The sequence below is a fragment of the Helicoverpa zea genome, chromosome 20 (assembly GCF_022581195.2).
Source record: "Helicoverpa zea isolate HzStark_Cry1AcR chromosome 20, ilHelZeax1.1, whole genome shotgun sequence".
Classification (NCBI taxonomy): domain Eukaryota; kingdom Metazoa; phylum Arthropoda; class Insecta; order Lepidoptera; family Noctuidae; genus Helicoverpa; species Helicoverpa zea.
The window spans coordinates 4,057,769-4,078,328 of record NC_061471.1 but is presented as its reverse complement, the minus strand read 5'-3'; the positions used below and the strand labels follow the sequence as shown (position 1 = coordinate 4,078,328).

The following is a 20,560-nucleotide window of genomic DNA, read 5'->3' as shown; positions in this document are numbered from 1 at the left end:
AACAGTAATATAAGAGAAAACGAGCGCAACCCTCTTAGTTCGTTACGGAAAACGAACCGATCCTAATAAGATTACTTCCTTAACTCATATTTGTACAGGTTTCACTATCAGACGAGTACATCTAAACAGTTTGCCGATCAAAATATGTTTTGGGTCGTTTTACCCCCAAAGAAAATCTTTACAGATAGTTGCAAAACAAAATGATAAAAAAAAGGTTTGTGTCCGTAATAAATTTCTAAGCATTTGTAGGAATATCCATCAATTGGGATAGATTCGGGGACGGCCGCCCCGGGCGCCGCGCACGATCCGTTTCGACCGGGTCACCAATATGAATAATTTTCCAATCTCAACGTATATTCACTTCTTTGTCTACCATTTTTGGCTCAGAGACAATTTTATGACGAATCGTAAACGCCTTTTTATGCAGCTACACCATAGAAAGCGTAATAAATAACAGTGACAATTTTGGATGGGTGCGCATGCGATTTATTTGAGTCCAGATAATTTACTAAGCGAAGGCAATATAACTTGCAAAATATTTTTTCTTCGGTATTTTAGTATAAACTACTGAAAACATTTTCTTCTATTCAATACCACCTGTCGAGATGATTAAATTTCTATCATACATGTCCTTGCTTAATCGATGGAGTAGAGGCGTAACACGTAATATAGGCCTTAGAGCCCCGTTTCTAAAGCATAGCTCTCGAGAGCACAATCTAAGCCTGCGCTTTATATTCATAATACACCTAGATAAGGCCTCACTTTTCATCAACACAAATATTATTTAAAAACCACGAAATACTGAAATTATTAAATTAAAGTGAATGATGACCGTCGGCAATTTTTTTTACGTATCTAAGTATATTGTACTTTGAGCTTTAAAAGTACATGTCGGTACATTACAAAAATGCCGTTGCTGACATTAAAGTGCTCTTAAAATGACTGAAGAGGAAACTTGATGTAAACAGCCAATAAAGTACTAAGTGACTTTGTCACTAAAACGACTATTATTTGAAGCGTTATTGAAATAGCAGCCTTTACTGGAAAATTTCATGTTATGCAAGAGCGGTATTTTGTAAAACAAGTTTGCATAATCTAGTTTTAGACTAGCTTTATTTTCTAATACCGACAACTAAATATCTTAGCCTATAATGTGTGACGGTGTTAACCTTCCTTTTTTAACAAACAGAAAGAGTAATTTTGGCATTTAAAAAATGTAAAGATGAATTTGCCAGCTGTAAATCTGCCTGTTAATTGGTAGCTGACCTTAAAATTTTAACAAAACAACAGAACACCGATAATATTTAAAGTATACTTCCTATTCATTGGTGCCCCATAAAAATATTAGCAGGAAATGATCTTCAAATATTCTTAAAATATTCTGATTGAAGATAAATCAAATAAGGAACGACAAAGAAGGACGAGACGCTACTTTGAATTTTTACTTTTTTATATAAAATATAATTTATAAACGAAATTAACCATTTCTCTTGTTTTAAATAAGTTTTGAGGGAGTGACATGCTTAAATAAGAACTATACTTAATAATTATCAACTAAATCTAAGCTTAGATACTTACAGCGATCAAACATTTATTATTTTATTAAATTAAATTGTTCATTATTTTTATTTGAATAAAGACAAATTAATATTATCTTTATATATTAATTTACCTATATAATTTCAAAGAAGACATTAATTTAAATGTTCAAACCAACTATTTGTTTCCCAATTCCCTGTAGAACCTTTGTAATGAATGTCCAACGATATCGAATTACATTATAATTTAGTGAGAGCGTTTTATATGAACGACGAAGTTCATTTACATAGTGACTGTAGGCGTAGCTGGGAGTGCTATAAAGTAGTCCGCACTACTTAGTTCAAGGGAGGCCTATCTCCCTATCTCTTAGCTAGGCTTCGGCTGATCGGCAGCACGTATTTAATCTAGAGGTACGTTTGATATTAAGCTAGCTATGTAAACTATGTAGGTGCTTTTTAGGATAAAGCATTTTATAAAATAAAAACTTTATTTGTATACTAGCTGGTGCCCGCGACTTCGTCTGCGCAGGTTTAGTATTTCGAACAATATGTTTACAAATTGTAGCCTATGTGTTATTCTGATGTATAAGCTATATTATTGTAAAGTTTCATTAAAATCCATTCAGTATTTTTTGCGTGAAAGAGTAACAAACATCCATACATCCATACATACAAACTTTCGCGTTTATAATATTAGTAGGATATTGTTTGTTTTTGTGTATCTGTTAAATCATAATAACATCAGGTACAATGGCTCTAATTAATTTTACAAACAACAAGTTTCTGCGTAATGTAGCAAAAAGTGCCTACAATAATTTTCCAGTGACAACAACTGCAAACAGAAGTAGGGCACTTCGTCAGACATCAATCAAGCCAAAAAAACGGAACGATTGCGCAGGCATAAAAGCTAACATAATTAAATCGGCCGAGAGCAACTTATCCCGGAGTGGAACGAACAACGTCTTTTTTCTTCAACGACATTACCTATTCATCACACGGCTCGCTGAAAAGCGACCACTTTGTTACTTATATATCTTTCCGCACAGGTTCTCCTGAAAAAGATCGGGAATCATTTTTCTTCGGTTCCATTAGTGGGCATCGGCCGGCCGAGACGGATATGCGGCTGGGGCAAACATAAACAAAGTAATGGTGCCTGTCTAGTGACAAAGAACATCCCATCCAGATGGCAAAGCGGCGGAATCAATACGGATCTATATGAGCCCGTCTCGTTTGAGAGCCCCTGAATTCGCTCCACGTTATTGTACCAGATAGCTATCGGCAGGGCCTCCGAGCTCCACGCCACAATGCTTCAGTCAGGATATGAGACTATGAGGCACATCTTGTGTGCGCTGAGGCGCATTGTCGTAGCTTCTATCTTGTGCAAGCATCGCCCGTGAATGTATTCACTCAAGTCAATAATGCCAATTATCACAATGTTACATCATCTGTAAAGACGACTTATTGAAATTGAGACAGAATAATGGCGAACCCTTTGTTAATTACCTTCGAAGCAACTGTTATTTGTGTTATCAATTAGCAAAATAAATAGATAGTTAACGTATTACAGCGTCACTTTTAACGAGTAAGATTTATAGATACTATTGTCCGTTTTTATCCTAACAAGAGTACAAAAAAATATCTACCAACAAATAAGAAAACACCGTTTTGAAAGTCTAAGCTAACAGTTTTTTTTATAATTTATTGCTTACCCAACATTTTATTGGAGATCCAATAAAAATACTACGATACATTTTTAGGAAAAAATATAAAAACGTAATGAGAGTTTGCGGTTACTGAGATATTATGACTTGGAAAGAATTGATTTTTTAGACATTGATTGATGATGATTGAGTTTTTGATATCCGACATCCAGTTCCCTTGTTAATAAATTACAGACCAGCTACTGATCACCAAAGGGACCACCTCTTTCTGATGTGTACCTCAATTCGTCAGGACTTTATGGATTTAAGATTTGATGAATATACTTAAATAGAATTCATAATAAGTCGTTTAATTAAAGTATCCGGCTTTACATAATTATTCTAACCGTCACTGCCTCCCCCATAGATTTCCAAAAAAACCGGTTAAACAAAAACGCCTACCAGCGATCTTTGTTAGATTATCTGAATACTTCTTTGATGGCTGTCCACTGTGTTTGCCAGTCTGAGGTCTTCACTTGGGCACCTTTCGGCCCCATCAGTTTATTGCCATTCCAAGTATCTTAGATACGATAACAACACGTGAATAGAAAAATATATTCCTATTACTCAACCACAAACCAATCTAAGCGCACGTGTAATATAATGAACAAAAAGTAAAACGAAATTAGATTGTTCGAGAACAGCTTATACGTCGAGTTTCACAAAATTGATCCTTTGCCCAAACAATCTTTACTTTTGCCTAATTCAACAGTTTTTCTCCAACGTGAAAAAGGAGAAATAACTGGGCATTTTGGCCGGCGTACATTTTGGACTCTTGTTTGCCTTCGGCTCGGTCTAAATTAATATCGAACCGTGAAAATTAGGAGCGAAGCGAAATTACGAACGATTTGGAGCGGCGTGTGGTGCACAGCGATCAGGCAAGAGGGGTCACGAGATTTGAATCATACAGCTTCTAAAATATATATCCTAAATTGTAGATAGATATAAGACTTATAACTATGTTACATACGGAATACAGAAATATATATGAATATTTGTAAACGAGACTTCTATCGCAAAGCATCCGTAGGTTTCTATAATGAAATATAAACGAGTATGTATTAAGAGTTTTCCCGACACTTCACTGTAAAAAATACATTTTACAAATACATTAAATTAATACTTACAATTAATAAAGCCAAAATCCTGTTGAAATAACAAACCAGTTGAGCACACAGCGAACTATTCGATGTCTGAATTCCGTCATTACATTCGTTAATACAAACAACCACAGTTGGATGCGTCGAATTATTTTGTTTAAAGTCCGTCACAATAAAATGTTCGTCATATTTGCGTTTGCCAATAACTGATGAAGTTATTTATCAAATGCAAAATTGATTTCCATGTTATTCCACGGATTTCGCTTCGTAAACAGTTTGATACGGATTTTAGTGCTAGTGCAGTGGCTGGATAATTTCATTTATCTGAAATGACACGAAAGCAAAAGTTCTATTTGAACCAAGTTATGAATTACCAGTAAACACAACTTTTGAGAAATAACTTCATTGATGAGTATAGTATATTTTCGAAAACATTTTCGGGAAAGCATACTAAAACTGTTAAGGTTTCTGCGAACTTGCTTCCTCTTCCAACATAAGTAATAGACTTGCACATATGTAAGTTCATATTTCGGCTATTGTTCCAGAGTGCACATCATCATCATCGTCGCTGCTGAGCGGGGTGACGACGGTGTCGGTCGCGGTGACGGGGCTGGACGCGCGGCCGCTCAACAAGAAGGTGCGCCCCAAACCTGCCTCGCCTAACAGACAGGGGCCCCAGCAGTGCCAAGTAAGTAAAGTCTAGCAAGTGACATTTTCGCATAAGAATGTAAAAAGTCGTTTTGGTTTATAACATCAGATTATTGACACACTTAATGCTAATGTAAATTAGTAAGAACCCATAATGAGATGATTAGTAACGTCGCTGTTACTAAGACTCCTGCGTCTCAAACTAGTAAACAAAACTTAGCAATACCTGTCTGTAAAATATAATACTGTGATCATAAATAACATAAATAACCACAAACTAAGGGCTTACAAAAACTGACTGAAATAAATTCTTGAAAAACAATGTATGAAAACGTCACGAAAACTTATGCCAAAATTTATGTTAATCACTTAAGTTAATGTTACTCTACTAAAAAACGGTTCATCAAAAGTAATTTTGAAGTCCTTGTCAACGTGTAGCGTAGTGTAGCACATTATGTACTGAGTTTCAAAGCGAATGTCTGAAACGCGAGCGACAAACGCATTACAATTTCTGTTGCAAGTAGAGAAATATTCACGTCCCTCGTAGATGACGCTAAATATTTCTGTCAAATGAAAAATGTGCAGTACAATTACCTTCGTACTACATACATAATTAACTTCTTTTCTAAAACGTTTATGAGGATACATAGAGTAACTGAACAAAAATACGTAGTAAGATATGACAAAAAATCAAGTCCAAAAATAATATGGCGTAAAACGTCTCTCATACTTTAACAATATTACAAAACGTCTTTGCGGACGGAGCGCAATACCACAGATTATAAAGATTTCATATTTAGAAAATTTAATACCGCGTTCTAACCCTGGCAGGCATGAGTTATTCGTCGTTATATAAAACGTTTTTCTTTGATGTCGTATGTACTTATGTAGGATGTGACGTCATAGTAGTTCAGTCCAGTTTCCGGCTCATAAAGGCCGATGGGCCGTAACGATTGCCTCTATTTGTCTTCAGCGGGCACAAAGGAGGCCCCGTCATTTGTCTCATGGACGCTCTGCCCTACCTATATGTTCTAATGTGATGATGGGCTGTTTGTTTTGCTATACCTACGTAGTAGTAATGAAATATAATTTTACATTTCATTTAAGAATGGTGACGTAAAATCATTTTCTTTAGGTCAAAATGTTTCTTCCCAATTAAAATCTTAAGCGTAGAACGTAACTAAAGATGTACCTAAATAATATTTCCATGTATATTCAAGGAACATTAGTGCCATCAAAATCAAGCAATTACAACATAATTTCGATGTTTGCAAACCATTACTATTTTGAGTATTTTTACCTTTAAAAGCAAAAAGCAAACAACGTTATTATTACAAACATTATCTATACAAGCTCAAACACAATTTATCCCTATATTGAGAGCTCGCAAACAGGAATTTTTGTACAAAATAAATCTGTAATAACTCAACTATTCCTTATTATGGAAGAATCCGTATTTTATGAAATATCGAGTACGTTCACTAAACTAAAATATTGATACATTTTATATGATATTTTGTTGATACAAAATAAGAGATGAAAGTTCCTAAATATAGACAAATATTTCGAGGAAAATTATTTTAATCGATAATAATTGATATTTTTTAAAAGAAATTAATTTCATGCAATCAGGTAAAAAAACGATTGCAAAACAAATTATGCTAAACACAAACAATCTAATGTACCTATCTAACATTCTTAAGCTGACAAATGGGTACGAAACACCCGATATATAAAAAAAATTGCAACAAAAACCCATTATTTAATTCATATCATTAAACGCAATTAAAAATCACGTCCATTTACTACGAATTACACAATTATTTCAAATCAACTACTAATAAAAGAAACGCCCGAACAGGGACTTGAACCCTGGACCCTTGGATTAAAAGTCCAATGCTCTACCGACTGAGCTATCCGGGCCATGCGCATTTCATCGAAATAGCGGTTCGTATAATAATAGCTGGGTCACGCTACTAATCTAAATTGTTATCGCTATAAATTATGTTCAACTGGTATTTTTACTATTTCTGAGTATTACAAAGATGAGATAAAATATTCGAAGAATAACTAAAAGTATAACACTAACTTTTGTTACGTTATCTCCGCTCGTCATATGGATTCACACGAAACGTTTCGCAGAATAATTAAATAACCTATTAAAGTCTACCTTCATATCACGTGTGCTATCATTTTTAAATATTCATTTGTCTTTTTAAATGAACATTGAAAGTTTAGAATTTGCTGAATGCTATAAATAGAATCACTTACCTATACCAATAGAGAGGAACAAATCTCTGTGGGCGCAGCAGGAAAGTATTTAAGACAAACACTAAAAGGGCTGAGTGGCTCATATCCGGGAACGTTCCTTCACGTAACCCCTCGGGAACACGCGTGAAATATATGCGGTGCCTCCGTTTGTTAACGAATGGCGAATGGTTTTAACAGAATTCGTGTATTTATACATATGTATAAATACGCCGAAAATCGATCTCAGTGGCGTACACTTGGAGAGGCCTATGTCCAGCAGTGGACTGCGATAGGCTGATGATGATGATGATGATGATACTTATGAAGGTAACTTATATTTAAAGTTAAACCATCTAATAGCAAGGAATATACTAAAGTTGAAAAGTTTTCAAAAGATATAACATTGCCATTTAAAAAGTTTTAACAAAATACGACGAAGGCGACGTCATTATAGACTTGTAATATTCCTACTCAGTGATAGTGCTCTCAAATGTATTAAAAGTGCTTCCAAGAAATGGTAACCGTTTACAAAAACTCGACTTCCCACGCCTCCACTCAGCACCAAATGTACTTTCTTCACGCCCCTAAAAATTTTATGTTCATTGTTATTTTTATGACTCCTTATTACTAAAACGCCTCTTAAAAAGAACTCATTTACAAATTCAAAAGTACATAAAATATTATTGTTGCGTATATCTACGTACTGGGATCGAAAACTGTGTTTGTAGGTCAGCCGAATATCAACAAAAGAGGGATAAAGAATGTTCCAGAGGGGTAGGATGGTGTTACCAAAACTAGCGAGTTTCGTGGATTGTCCCGGTCGGCGCGCTGACGAGAACACGGGCCTTTAAGGCGAGGAAGTGGTCAACAATAATTCCATAACCGGCACGCGCATCTAAGGCGCCAAAAGGGGTCGGAGCGTCTGAGCGGGGCGAGGATAACAATACGCGCGCTAGCTTATAACTAAAAGTCGTAAGCGACAAAATGGTTTTGTAATTTTAATATTTAGAAATGATAATTTAATAAAAATTCCTACTACCATTTTAAAGAGTATGTATATACTCAACTACTAAAAAAGTTAAGAGGCTTAAATCGGTCCCGTTTGCCCATAATATGTGAATCTCTTTTTAAAAAGAGGTATGTTTGATATATTTTTCTCTGTTATAAAAGTTACCTAATCATGTTTCTACAACTAACAAAATAAGGCTTATATCATGAACTTTCAGGTAACCAAGTTGTATTTTGATCCGTTTTGTATTTACTGAGAAAAATTGACATCCTTGGCGCCAAAAATTCCAATTCGTCCTCTTAATGCCTTTCCTTTATGTTTAGGAATAGCTACGATTTCCGATTGATGATGCTAAATGGGAAGGGGTTTTTGTGCTTCTATTTTAGTTTGGGTAGGTTATTTTAAAACGTTTTAAATACGATCTCTAATAAATTAGCAGTCAGATCTTATTTTTTTCTTTACGCGTGAATTTGGCAGATGCTAATTATCCATATTAATAAACTTTTTAAAGTTCCTTCATTTTTCTGATAATGCTTACCCTTATTACAACAAAGTAATAAGTAAGATAAAGTGTGCTACGAAGAAGCTGGTCTTAAAATCTGAGCATATGTATGTCACATTGTTTTTTATACAATAACCTTTGCGTAACTTTCAATTTCAAGCAGGTCTTAATACAAAACAAAATCCCCGTCATGCCCTTATCCCGAAATTCCTCACTTCAATCGTGGTGACAGTAAGTAGGGTGGACCCCTCTGAAGGGAAGTGGCGATTCATCATATCTTGCCAACCTACACTACGTAATTGCGAACTGAAAATGAACCGATATTCTAACTTATATTTATCACTGATGTTACCTAAATGGTTAAGTGGATCTCAAGTTTGAGCATTAAAGTGAAGTGACTTGGCGGAGTTAAAAGCGGTTTATGGATACTTTTTAATACATTTAAAAGGTAATCTTTTTGCGGCACTCCATTAACTTTTTTATTTGAAACTCGTGGAGCATGATATTCGCTGGTGAGATATATGAATGTCTGAGTATGTTTAATTACCAGAGTTTTATTAAAGGACCTTGTAAAGGCTCAAGTAATACTAATTTTCATTACCTTCGCATTATGCTAAAAGTATTTATATACATGAGTAGGTGCAATTAAAACCGACCTAAAGAAGCCGTTCATTTTTTGTTTCAAAAAGGGCAATTAGGTAAATAGCTTTTATATCTAGCCCGCTTATAGCCCTAAACAAGGCATGCCATATTCATAGCTCATGACTAAATGAGCAGCTTAATTAGCCCGAGAACGTTCGCAATCTAAATCCAATTGATCCCTCTTAACACGTATTAGTGATAAAATATTGATCACAACGATAGCAATAAACAGTAACAATAATCTCTAAGGACCGGTGTTATGGTCCTTTCCCCTTCTTTCTTTCTACTTTCACTTATTATTTACGTGAACAAGGCTTTTGACTTTGAGCGAAAGTGCAAAGGTTAATAAATTCGTAATGCGTACTTTTTTCAATAAAGCTGTCCATTATAATTAAGATTGTTCTTCTAAAGTCATAAGACGCAAACATTTTTATTACAACATCAATTAGCTACGTAAAAGACCAAAAATCTGGAATGAAATCAACAAAGAGATCTCGTTAGAGGCACCTTGATCGTGACCTTTCCCGAATCAATATAAATTCCCGAAGTCGGTGTGACCTAACCCAATTCTGCGTTAGCTAAAGTTGTTACAGAGCCTCGGCGAGATTTCAGCGATATTCCTAATTGAGCCACGGAGCTAATAGCTATGATGGCCGACGCCAATTAAAGCTTATTGATGTCGCTCGCTGTACATCTTCGGAACGACCCTCGTCTTGTTTTAACCCCATCTAACTCCCTTGCTAATAATTAATCAAGCAATTAAGTAGATCCGCTGAACTTGCCCGATATTTTCGTTGCGTTATGAAGCCTTAGAACAAATAAAGGTTGCTGATAACACTATATTTGTCCGAGTAATTTTATCGGGAATAGTTGACTGCTACTTATATCGTATTATTAATAATTAAATAGGCCTCAACCTCAATTTGTAATAGGTGTTGTGTGATACTAAAACTATACGAAGGCTAATAAATATTATGCTGATCATAAATACGTTTATTTTTATATTGAGAAGAAATATTATTGAAAATCGTGATTCTTTGTACTGAAATAACTAGCTTTCCTTTTTTCTGATATTACGTGGGTAATATATCCTCTTACCACAAAAAACTGCTCTATCATGGTTGGCAACAAGGAGTAATATCTCAATATACCCCTTAGAATTCTATGTTTAATCTGAATCGCGCGGCAACAGAGTTTAATGACCTTTTGGTACTGAAAATAAAAAGGACCATTTATTTATATATTTCAAGCGAAATATAAAAGTTTGGCGAAACAAAGACGTACCTTAATGAAGAGTCACTTTGACTTCATTTTACGGTGATTAATTCGACTTAGAAGTTTGTGAATTCCATAGATGTATTTTATAATTGAGATTGAACGGATTTCACGGCAAATTACAGATAAGAGATATTTCGAAATTGATGTTTGAGTTGTATTTAATAATGATCTAAAATATCAAGAAGAATTTTAAGTATTTTAGAGGTATAAATTTAGTATTTTAGAGCTGTAAACTTGCGGGCAAGATTCAAAAACAGACATTACATTCGATTGTTTTTGTTTCTTAATTTTCGTTACTGCTACATGATAATTGTTATATAACAGAAATAGAGATTAATTGATTCATACTACAAATCGAGAACTGTCTTCAAAAATCTTTTGTCGTCGTCTTATTTCACCTTAAATATACCTTTAATGCTGCTGATCCCGTCTAAGAAACAAAGCATAAATTGTCATTCGTGATAATAACGAGTATATTCCGACAATAGCTCCATTCTCAACCCACAAGAGGGATTAGGTAGTGCCGTCTGATCGCAGTATTACGCATCGCGACTCCTCGTTCAAATTAATTAGAGCCCCCCGAGACGAAGCTCATTATTGTGCCAATTACGCCGTAATAAGTTAAGCAGGGTATTCCATGCTGTTTCATCTACGATTTCATATGTTTATACAGTAAATAATTAAATTTTAATGGTGTTATTGCAAAAGTTAAACGACGTTTGACATGTATTTAAGAAATGTATGGATTTTTTTCAATATATTATGTATCTACTTATTCAACATTTTTTGAAATAATGCCATCATGGGTTTTTTACACGATTGATTGCGACAATCTTTTTTTTTTCAAGAAGTATTTACATGAAAACAAAAAAGCTACAGATAAATACTTTAAGCCTATAATTTCAACAGATTGTTTTAGAATGCAGATTTTATCGTAGAAAGCTTTGTCTGAGGGTGAGAAAAAGCTTTGTGTAAAGAAAAATAAGCGCGAAAACGGTGTTATTTAACAATTCCTTGGACGCGCCGGCACGCGGTGCGAATGTCTAATACTATTTAACTTACTCAACTTTTTGTTTACTGTGGTTCGAAACTCCTTAGAATATTGAGAATGCAGACCCTTCAATATTCGATGGTTTACTTGATTTAAAAAATTGGAAGTGTTCAACATTCTTGAAGTGATTACAAAAAAAAACTTTACAGCATTTTACAATAAAACACCTTCCATCACGTGTCTGTTCTTAAGTAGGTCAAGCCCAAAAAACAAAAGAACAATAATTCCAAATACAAAAATATATCTTATATTGTTATGTAGCGAACGTACGTAAGTGTACCTTGAGGTATTAACTGGGCCGGACTTGAGTCGTGGTGGGTCGCAAAGCCTCCTGAGCCGAGCGTTTGGGTGAGTGCCAGACCCCGATAAGCCACGGCACATAACATTACATATTTCTTATTTAACCCCTGTCTAAGAATAGCTCCAGTAATTGCTGATGCAGAAGTTACCTGCAGGTGCTAAAAACATTTTAACTTTTTAGAAAAAGCCGACGCAAAATTAGGTTGCGGTTGTCACGAACGCTTAGAGTAAAATTGAGTACTTATTATAAAAGTTTGCGAACTATTTTACAGGCACAGTTAGGACATTTAAGGCTCTGAGAAAATTTTTACAATGACGTCACAGCTGCCTTCGTAAAATTCTTAAAAGAAGGCTCAGGGCAAACAACAAAAGCGACGAGTTTTTCTTTAAAATAAACAACACCTCCCGAGTAACAAGTGTTAAGTAATAAGACGACACTTATTTCTAAAAGGAATATTTATAAATGTAAGCATTGGGGACACTTCTACATAAGTATTTTTGTCTTTTGTCCTGGCAGCATAATACAGTCTACGGTGCTACTATTCAAAAAAACTGGCTCACTTTCTTGCAGAGCAATATTTCTCCAATTATTAACAAAACGGGAACATAATTACTTATTGAATCGTGAAACTTTGCAGTCGCATATATTCCAACTTACGTTATAAAACAACTACTCTCAAAAATGGCTCTTTATCACCAAACAAGCAATAATATAAAAACAAATATAGCTACTATAGAAGCACATAAGTATCAATTTTCATAACAATTCCACTTTCACGTTACCTATCAACCGAATAACGATTGATAACTCGATTTTTCCTCCGAATCCATAGTAGGTACTTGAAGTAATACGAGTGTTCCACTTCCCAAAATTCAATATATACCTGGAATTCATATTATTATCGCAAAACTTTATATAACAGTGATCTATTCGAATGTTCTCAAAGAGAAATATATTTCTCATATTACCACTATCAGTTCACAAGAATCGTCAGATTGGAAGCACTAAATCTAGTTAGATCAAGTGTAAAGTCATGATCAGAATAACGTACCTACTTCACGGACTGTAAAGCCTACAAAGTTCAAACTTTAGTCACGAAAGTATGTAAATAGAATGTGTTTGTGACCTCACTTCACATGATCATGACACAGCTGCTATAAATTAAGGTTAACCATTTCATACTTAGGACAGCACAAACCACAAATTAAAGACTTGAAACACCCCAAAAGGGTATAACAATGTGGAGCACGCTTTACAATCGCCGCACACGCTGGGCAAAGAGTCGTGCAACGCTTGGATGGTCGCCAAACCGCGCCAGGTAATCCCACAAATGGTCGCGGTCATGTCCACAGACTATGCCCCGATATTTAGTTCACTAAACTGCCTAAATCACCCCACATTTTGGGTGCAGCTTACAAAATGTAACAATTATTTGATGCAATTTGAACCTGACAGAACCACGCGCAGTTATGTATCGATCGGCTAATTGGCTATTTGTGCGGTTGTGAACGCGTTTTAGTGTTTAACTCTGTTGGACATAATAATACGATTGAACTGTTGTTCGCTAACAGTCATTACCTAAGCTCTTGAACTAAAAGCTTCGAGGATAATCGCATTCACTGCATGTAATTAGTCTTCGAGGCGAGGCTCTGACTTATATGTGGCTAATTGAATACAAGGACAGTATGTCGATTAGCATCTTTACGTAAAGATTCTTGTTCGTTGAAAAATATAACGAGAGACTGGTTTTTTGATATCAAAAGGTTCAAACTCCATTGAGAGATGAATGGCTTTTGCGATGGTATTAGCTTTGACAGCTTACATCGATTTTAACGAACAAAAAATATGTATCTCTGTGCCATCCTTTTCTGATGTTCGTTGAGGTGGTGGTTAAAGAGGCGTAAAGATGATCATTTTCATTAAAACCTATATCGCCTGAATTTGCCTTCATTGTTCTCAGATTAGATGAAGCTCCTGCAAATTATTATAAGCACTGAGCTCTTTCATAAGCATTCTTCAGTTTCCCATGCTTTCCTTCATCGATGTTTTTATAAGCACATCCCTATTTTGTGGACACTTCACTTTGAGTGTCCATTCAATCCAATCGTGAGATCGATGTCCAATTAATTTTGTTGGGATGTATGTTCCTATCCCTTGTCCTATGAACGAATTTGTCATGAAATACATGTTCGATAAATACTCGCTTTTCATTTAAGATGATGATCACTGACCATTTACCCTTGACTTTTGCATGGAGGTAAAGTCATAAATAACTATACATATGTGCATAATTATTATTTAATTTTATATTGGCCTGGGAAAAAAACTACTACATTTACTAAGTTGAAATGCCATTAAAACGGACACTTAAAACCCTTTCTCTTTTGTTACATAACACACTGTGTAAGAGATTCACCTATGTTGAAACTTCGCTAACTTTCAGACAAAAGCTATAAACGTTGCCAACTCCTACTTGGATCCGTTGATAAACGCTACTTCCAATCGAGAACTTTTGAATCAAGTATGGCTGTACAATAGAATCGATCCGTTTTACTTTGGATAACTAATACAACATACTGGGTACTATTGAAGATAACAAAATGAAATTAGTGAGTAATTCGATTCTGCTAACCACAAGGTAGTGAGTGTTTAGTACATCCCCCACAGATTCACCATATTATTTTAACCGACAATTAGTGGAACACTAACGAGTATAATCTCTAGTTCCTAAGGACTTAAGCTTGTTAGTACATTTGAGTCTAAAACGCTCCTTGAATCGCTTGCTCTGTCCTATTCCGTCCCACAAACAGAGACAACCAAACCTAATACTGGTCGCCCCAAGAGAATTCGTCGTTTCCCTTAAAAGGTAAATTCGATACAAACGCGAGGTGTTGGGCTTTTCTTGACAAATTCACATTATATCCCCGATTGTCTGCGCGACCGTAAAAAAAAGGTCACTTTTATTACGCGGACAAGGAAATGTGCGACGGTTAGTTAAACAAAGAAAATTGTCGTTTTCGCAATAAAAAATTATGTTCCCCTGTATCGGTCTTTAATAAATTCGGTGCAAAGAAAAGCGAAAATAAAATGGCTGCCTCAATAAAGATATTTCACTCGAATAGTTCGAGTTGGTTGACGGGGTGGAGATAGTTTTTTTTCTTTGTGTAGGGGAAATTCCGGTCGCAAGCGAGCGTGTTCAAATGAATTAGTGAGGATTGGCTCGGCGTATTCTAGTGGATTATTCTGAATTTTGAAATACTGTTTGCATGTTGTTCCGCGTCGTTAGTTTACGTTAAATGATGATACAGTTGTTGGTGTTAGAGCGAACGAGTTTAGCTTTTCTATAGTAATTTTAGTGGATTTTAGTTTTTTTACAGTATTATCAGCATTGAGTGATTATATCAACTCTTCTGGAAATTAAATAATATTTTATAATTAATAACACACCCCATTATTGTACTTAAATTCACCACAAATTACAGTTTTGTTGAAATTCAAACATTAAGCAAAATGTCAATTTAAAAACTAACATGAAATCTCAGCTTAGAAACGCCACTTCGACGAGCTACTCCTCAAATAACGTGTGAGAACAAAGTGCAGTATTTTTTCTTTTACCCGCCAAGAGGAATGTTCCTCCATCTTGAAGCCGTGTTTGTTTTCAAAACCGCTGCTGCCATTTGTCACTCGCTGCCAGCTTTTGTCTTCTCCCAAGGTATTTGTCTTCGCCTAAACTGAAAGGAGTATATTATTAATTCTAACGGTATTGTTACAACAATTTTCAAATAATTTGGATCAGAATCTGTTAATGTTGATATTGATTTAGAACATGTCACCTTTTATAGAGGAAATAAACCGTTTTAAGATCCTATAAATCATATGTTACTTAAGTTAAAAAAATCCAATGGACAACTACATGAAATTACAAAAATGTTAAAACTGTGGTATCCTGAAACTAAATAATGTTTCCAACAGCCAGCGGTAACCTCGAAAAACGAGAAAAAAAGCAAGATACAAAATCTATGTGAAACCAACAATAGACCGCTTCGACAGAGGTTTTACCAATGGAAACATGAAAGAGAATTTCGACACGCGAATTCCCAGGATTATTCGACATGGAGGTACCATAACTACTTTTTTTAACATTCGGATTACGAACATGTGTTACACCAGCCAGTTGCACACGTGAGTTTCAAAGTAAAGAATAAAAACTCGTTGAGGGAACCTTTATAATTATATTTAAGGGGGGAATTCACTGGCTGCCAGTTCAAAATCAGAATCAAGTAATCCTACTTATATTATATTATAAATGTGAAAGTTTGTGAGAATGTATGGATGTATGTTTGTTATTCAATATTTTATATTATAAATGTGAAAGTTTGTGAGAATGTATGGATGTATGTTTGTTATTCAATCACGCAAAAACGGCTGGACCGATTTGATTGAAATTTGGTATGTAGACAGGTGATACCCTGGATTAACACCTTGGGTTATTTTTTATCAACACACCACGCGAAGCCGCTGGCGGAAGCTAGCTATATAACAATAAATGATTTTAATATAAATGTTTATTTTCGTATATTCCACTGCCGGCAACATCAACCACACACAGATTAATATTGATAGGGAAGTCTACACTGGATGTGAAAGTAAATGTTTGTTTTAATTCTGGCTTTAATCCTTTTGATAGTTCGCAGTTTAAATATCTTGTTTGACTTCGATTATTCATATTATGAACAAAGTACATTTACTTTGCCGCGTTCATTAGTGATGTCATGTTTATCGATGAAGCGTGAATTATTTTATTTAAAGCTTTATTCCTTAAAACAACACATCATTTACTTTGCCTTATCCATTTATTTACCTGTTATTTAATAATTATTATTTAAACGCTTACGATCGAAGTAAGTTAGTTTGTTATTTTATTTTCAAAAGTACCTACCTAAGTATTACGAATTATATTTATCACACGTTTGACGATCCGCTGACTCGACAACATTATACACGCACGAATCAAACACCAAACGCACCGATTGCGTGACCAACATAATATACACCGAAAATCAGCCGAAACAAAATCGTAGGGATATCAATAGCTCTTAATTGGTGGAGACGAACCAGCGATCCTCGTGAGGAAACGTCTTCCAATTAGCCGAGCGCGGGAACGTGGCCTCAAGATGGCGCGTACAGATTGCCACTATCGCCCCTCGCTAATAGCCGATGTTGCCCAAACGTGGGTTCCGCTCCTATTCGCAACTGTTGATGAATTCATTGTGAATACCTCGACTTACCCAGTCACGGATGTGTTGCCTCAGAAACTTTGTGAACGCACCCAAAGAAAATACACTAACAAAGTTATTTACGTAAAAAGAATGGTGTATCTTTTTACTTTTTGATCAATTAACTAACGATCATAACCAGCTTAGTAATCGAATTGAAAAATAAGCCTCAAATAACGCAAACGTCAGTAAGCAATACAGAAAAACTGCGTTCTAATCATAAACAGTGAAGTTCTAACAAAACATTTCATTGTTTTGTACCGCTGGATAATGAAACACACATTTTTCGCAGAAGCAGGCTCTATAAACAAAGGGTGCTCATCCCACTTTCAATTCAATTCGCGGTAACGTAAATCCGAGCGATCAGGGAGAAAACATCGCCAGATTATGCTGAGGACTGGCTCTGTGGAACATATTTATAGAAATATACATTTTCATGGAAATAATATGAAAATTGTTATTACTATCTCTCGTTCGTTTTATGTTTCAATCAATATTTTTATACAAATCCACACTTTATTTGTGAAGTAATCAAAAGTTATAAAGTTGTAGGTATTCGTTGAATCAATTATTGTTATGAATTCAGTGAATACCGATTTTATATAAGAAAACAACCAACGGGTGTATTTTCCATATCCTTCGAGACAAATAGGTCACTGTCTAGTGATTGCATATTTTTGCTTTGGGGCCATGTATCATAATTTAAAACTAAAATGGTAATTTAGACCCTCCGGACTTCGACTAAAGCGCTCTACAGTTTTCTCCGTTCCTATAATGATGTCGAATGACAACAGAACACGTAGTACATTATTACAACAAACAAAAATTAATTCCCAACATGTGCAGGGCTACCTGAACAACTTAGTTCTCATCTCACGCCCCACAGGGGTGGAACAAATCCACCAGATTAAGTCATCGAAAAATTTGATGCGTGCGCGGCACCCGCCCTCAAGGCTTAGCCCAAGGTGTGATCCGTAACCACCGCGCACTTTCCATTGACGATGTGTCGCCGAAAAAACGGATTTAACGGCTTTACGGAGCTCCGGTTATTTGAAATGACAGCTTTGCTGACTACCGATTTATTAGCACTTTACTTTTGTTAAATGAAATACAACGTGAGGTAGGTTTGATTTAAATTGCGTAATTAAATTGTTCGGAATATTATATAAAAAATCGTTATGTATATTAGTGTGTTTCTATTAAATATATAATAATTATGTTATAATAAATTAAACTATTATTTGACCAATATAATATATCCACTATTCGTAGAAAACAAAATGTTAACAAAGGACAAACAGCAAAATAATACAATCGATTAAATTTTAATTATTCTGCAATTCTATTCCTGGTACCGTGTTTTCAACAGGATCATACAATCATACAATTCAGTGAGCATTTATCTACGTGAAATCATAAGCACGGAGCAATAATAAAACGCAGTAAACACGTATTTACCGAACTACACCGTTAAATAAAAGAGAAATAAAAACGTGTCGTAAATAGGGCTGACACGTCTCGCAAGACGCTTTCGTCTTAGAATTGGCAACCTTTGAAGTCCGAGATAAGTTTGAAATTCGCTGAATGAAAATGCTTTTACGAGTCTATTTTCGCTAAATTAAAATTCTTTCTCGTAAATAAACTGCATTTCTCGACGAATAGAAATAAATGTGATAGCTAACACCTCTCAAACTCTCTTCAGCACAGTAAGCCCGTTTTTGTTTTCTCATAAGACTGTAGACACCTCTTATAAGCTTCTTAAATATCCTCACGAAAATACATAGATATTTAATTATAAAAAACGTATTTATACAACTTTATAAATAGTTTATATGTGAATAACATTTACCTTGTACGGTAATACTAGAGCCGACCTCGATTTTACGTGTATTTCAATGTGGGTCAAGGGCTCAGCGGTTGGACAAAATTGGGTCGCCGCAAAATGTCCACTAAAATGACGAATGCAACCGCTTTAGTAAATAATAACGGCGAAATCTGTTCTTTAATTTTGTATTTCAGAAAGCTGAAATATACGTTAACATTTAAAACATGTTCAGACCAAAAGAATGGGTAAATGAGACCGTGTTTTCGTTACATTTTAACCATTTTATGAATTTTAACAAAACTAAAATAGTGATGTTAACATTTCAATGCCCCCGAAACATGTAAATGTAAAAAAGAAAACATCTTAATTCTCTTTAAAAAAAAACAATAAACTAGAAAAAAAAACACATAAGCTCAATCAACTCCCAATAAAATAGGCGTAACAAGGCAATAAATAAAAAAATAAAGTGCACACCTTTATACATACTTGTAACAACCATTTCCGACCATAAAACTGATATTATCAGGAATAGTGCCGTTAAAATCCGCTTCCCATCAAACTATGTGTTTGACATCGGTTGCGTGGATGTCAGTTTATATGGCAATAAACCCATGGTCGTCGTCGTAGTCCCATAACACTTCCTATGTCTATCTTAATGCTTGTTCGGAAGCTGTTACGTTTTATGTGCACTTTAGCTTGCATCAATGAAGCTGTATTGTTGAAGATTGTTTGTCTACTTAGGTTCTATTTAAATTTTAACATGAATTTCTGTTTTTTTCTTAATCCTTTACAATTTTGAAGGTTTCTCAACATAAATTAAATAAATCTTTAGTTGCAATCAAAAGACATTACAATCTAACAAATTAATTATAATCGTCCTGAAATTCTTAATCGAAGATTTCAATTTAACTATTACCTGTATTAAGTCTACAAAACCTGAATATGCTTTTATTTTCAAAGAACTTTCAGCCCTATCTAACTCTTTCACAACAAATCAAACAAATCTTTATAAACAAGAAAAACTTCAAGTTTGACCTTTAACTTCATGTCATGTTTGCCTACTGTATTGTCCTCCAACATAAAATAACCGAACAAATAAAATTAACTAACAATATGAACTCAGAGTATTCTGACTGCGAGTAAATTATTATTTCCTTTTTAATTTCTTTAGAAATAATGGCTTCGTATCAATAATATTCTTCTCCATCTTTCCTCCTATTCTCCGTTTCAATTGTTGTGTTGCTCTGTTTTATACCCAATTGATTTTCAATAGCTAGTCAATGGGAATTTATTATTCCGGATATTTTTCACAGGTCTAGCGAAACAAATGTTTTTATTTTTGAATTATTCCAGAAACGCCGGAATCCTTTTGTGTCGTTGTTTTTTCTTTATTTTATTTTTACTTTAAATGTATGTTCAGTGCTGGTTAGACTTCTAGAA

General features: G+C 34.8%; 1 protein-coding gene and 1 non-coding gene across 3 annotated transcripts in view; one reads left to right on the top strand and one right to left on the bottom strand.

The window, feature by feature from the left end:
* LOC124639935 (zinc finger protein 541) overlaps positions 1–20,560 on the top strand; it is a 244,759-nt gene that overhangs the window by 196,739 nt on the left and 27,460 nt on the right. For both annotated transcript variants that reach the window (XM_047177447.1, XM_047177446.1), the window contains one exon: positions 4,884–5,026. In XM_047177447.1, the coding sequence (XP_047033403.1) occupies positions 4,884–5,026 (143 nt within the window). The remainder of the gene's footprint in view (positions 1–4,883; positions 5,027–20,560) is intronic.
* On the bottom strand, positions 6,837–6,909 carry Trnak-uuu. Its single transcript has one exon. It is a non-coding gene; the product is annotated as a tRNA-Lys (tRNA).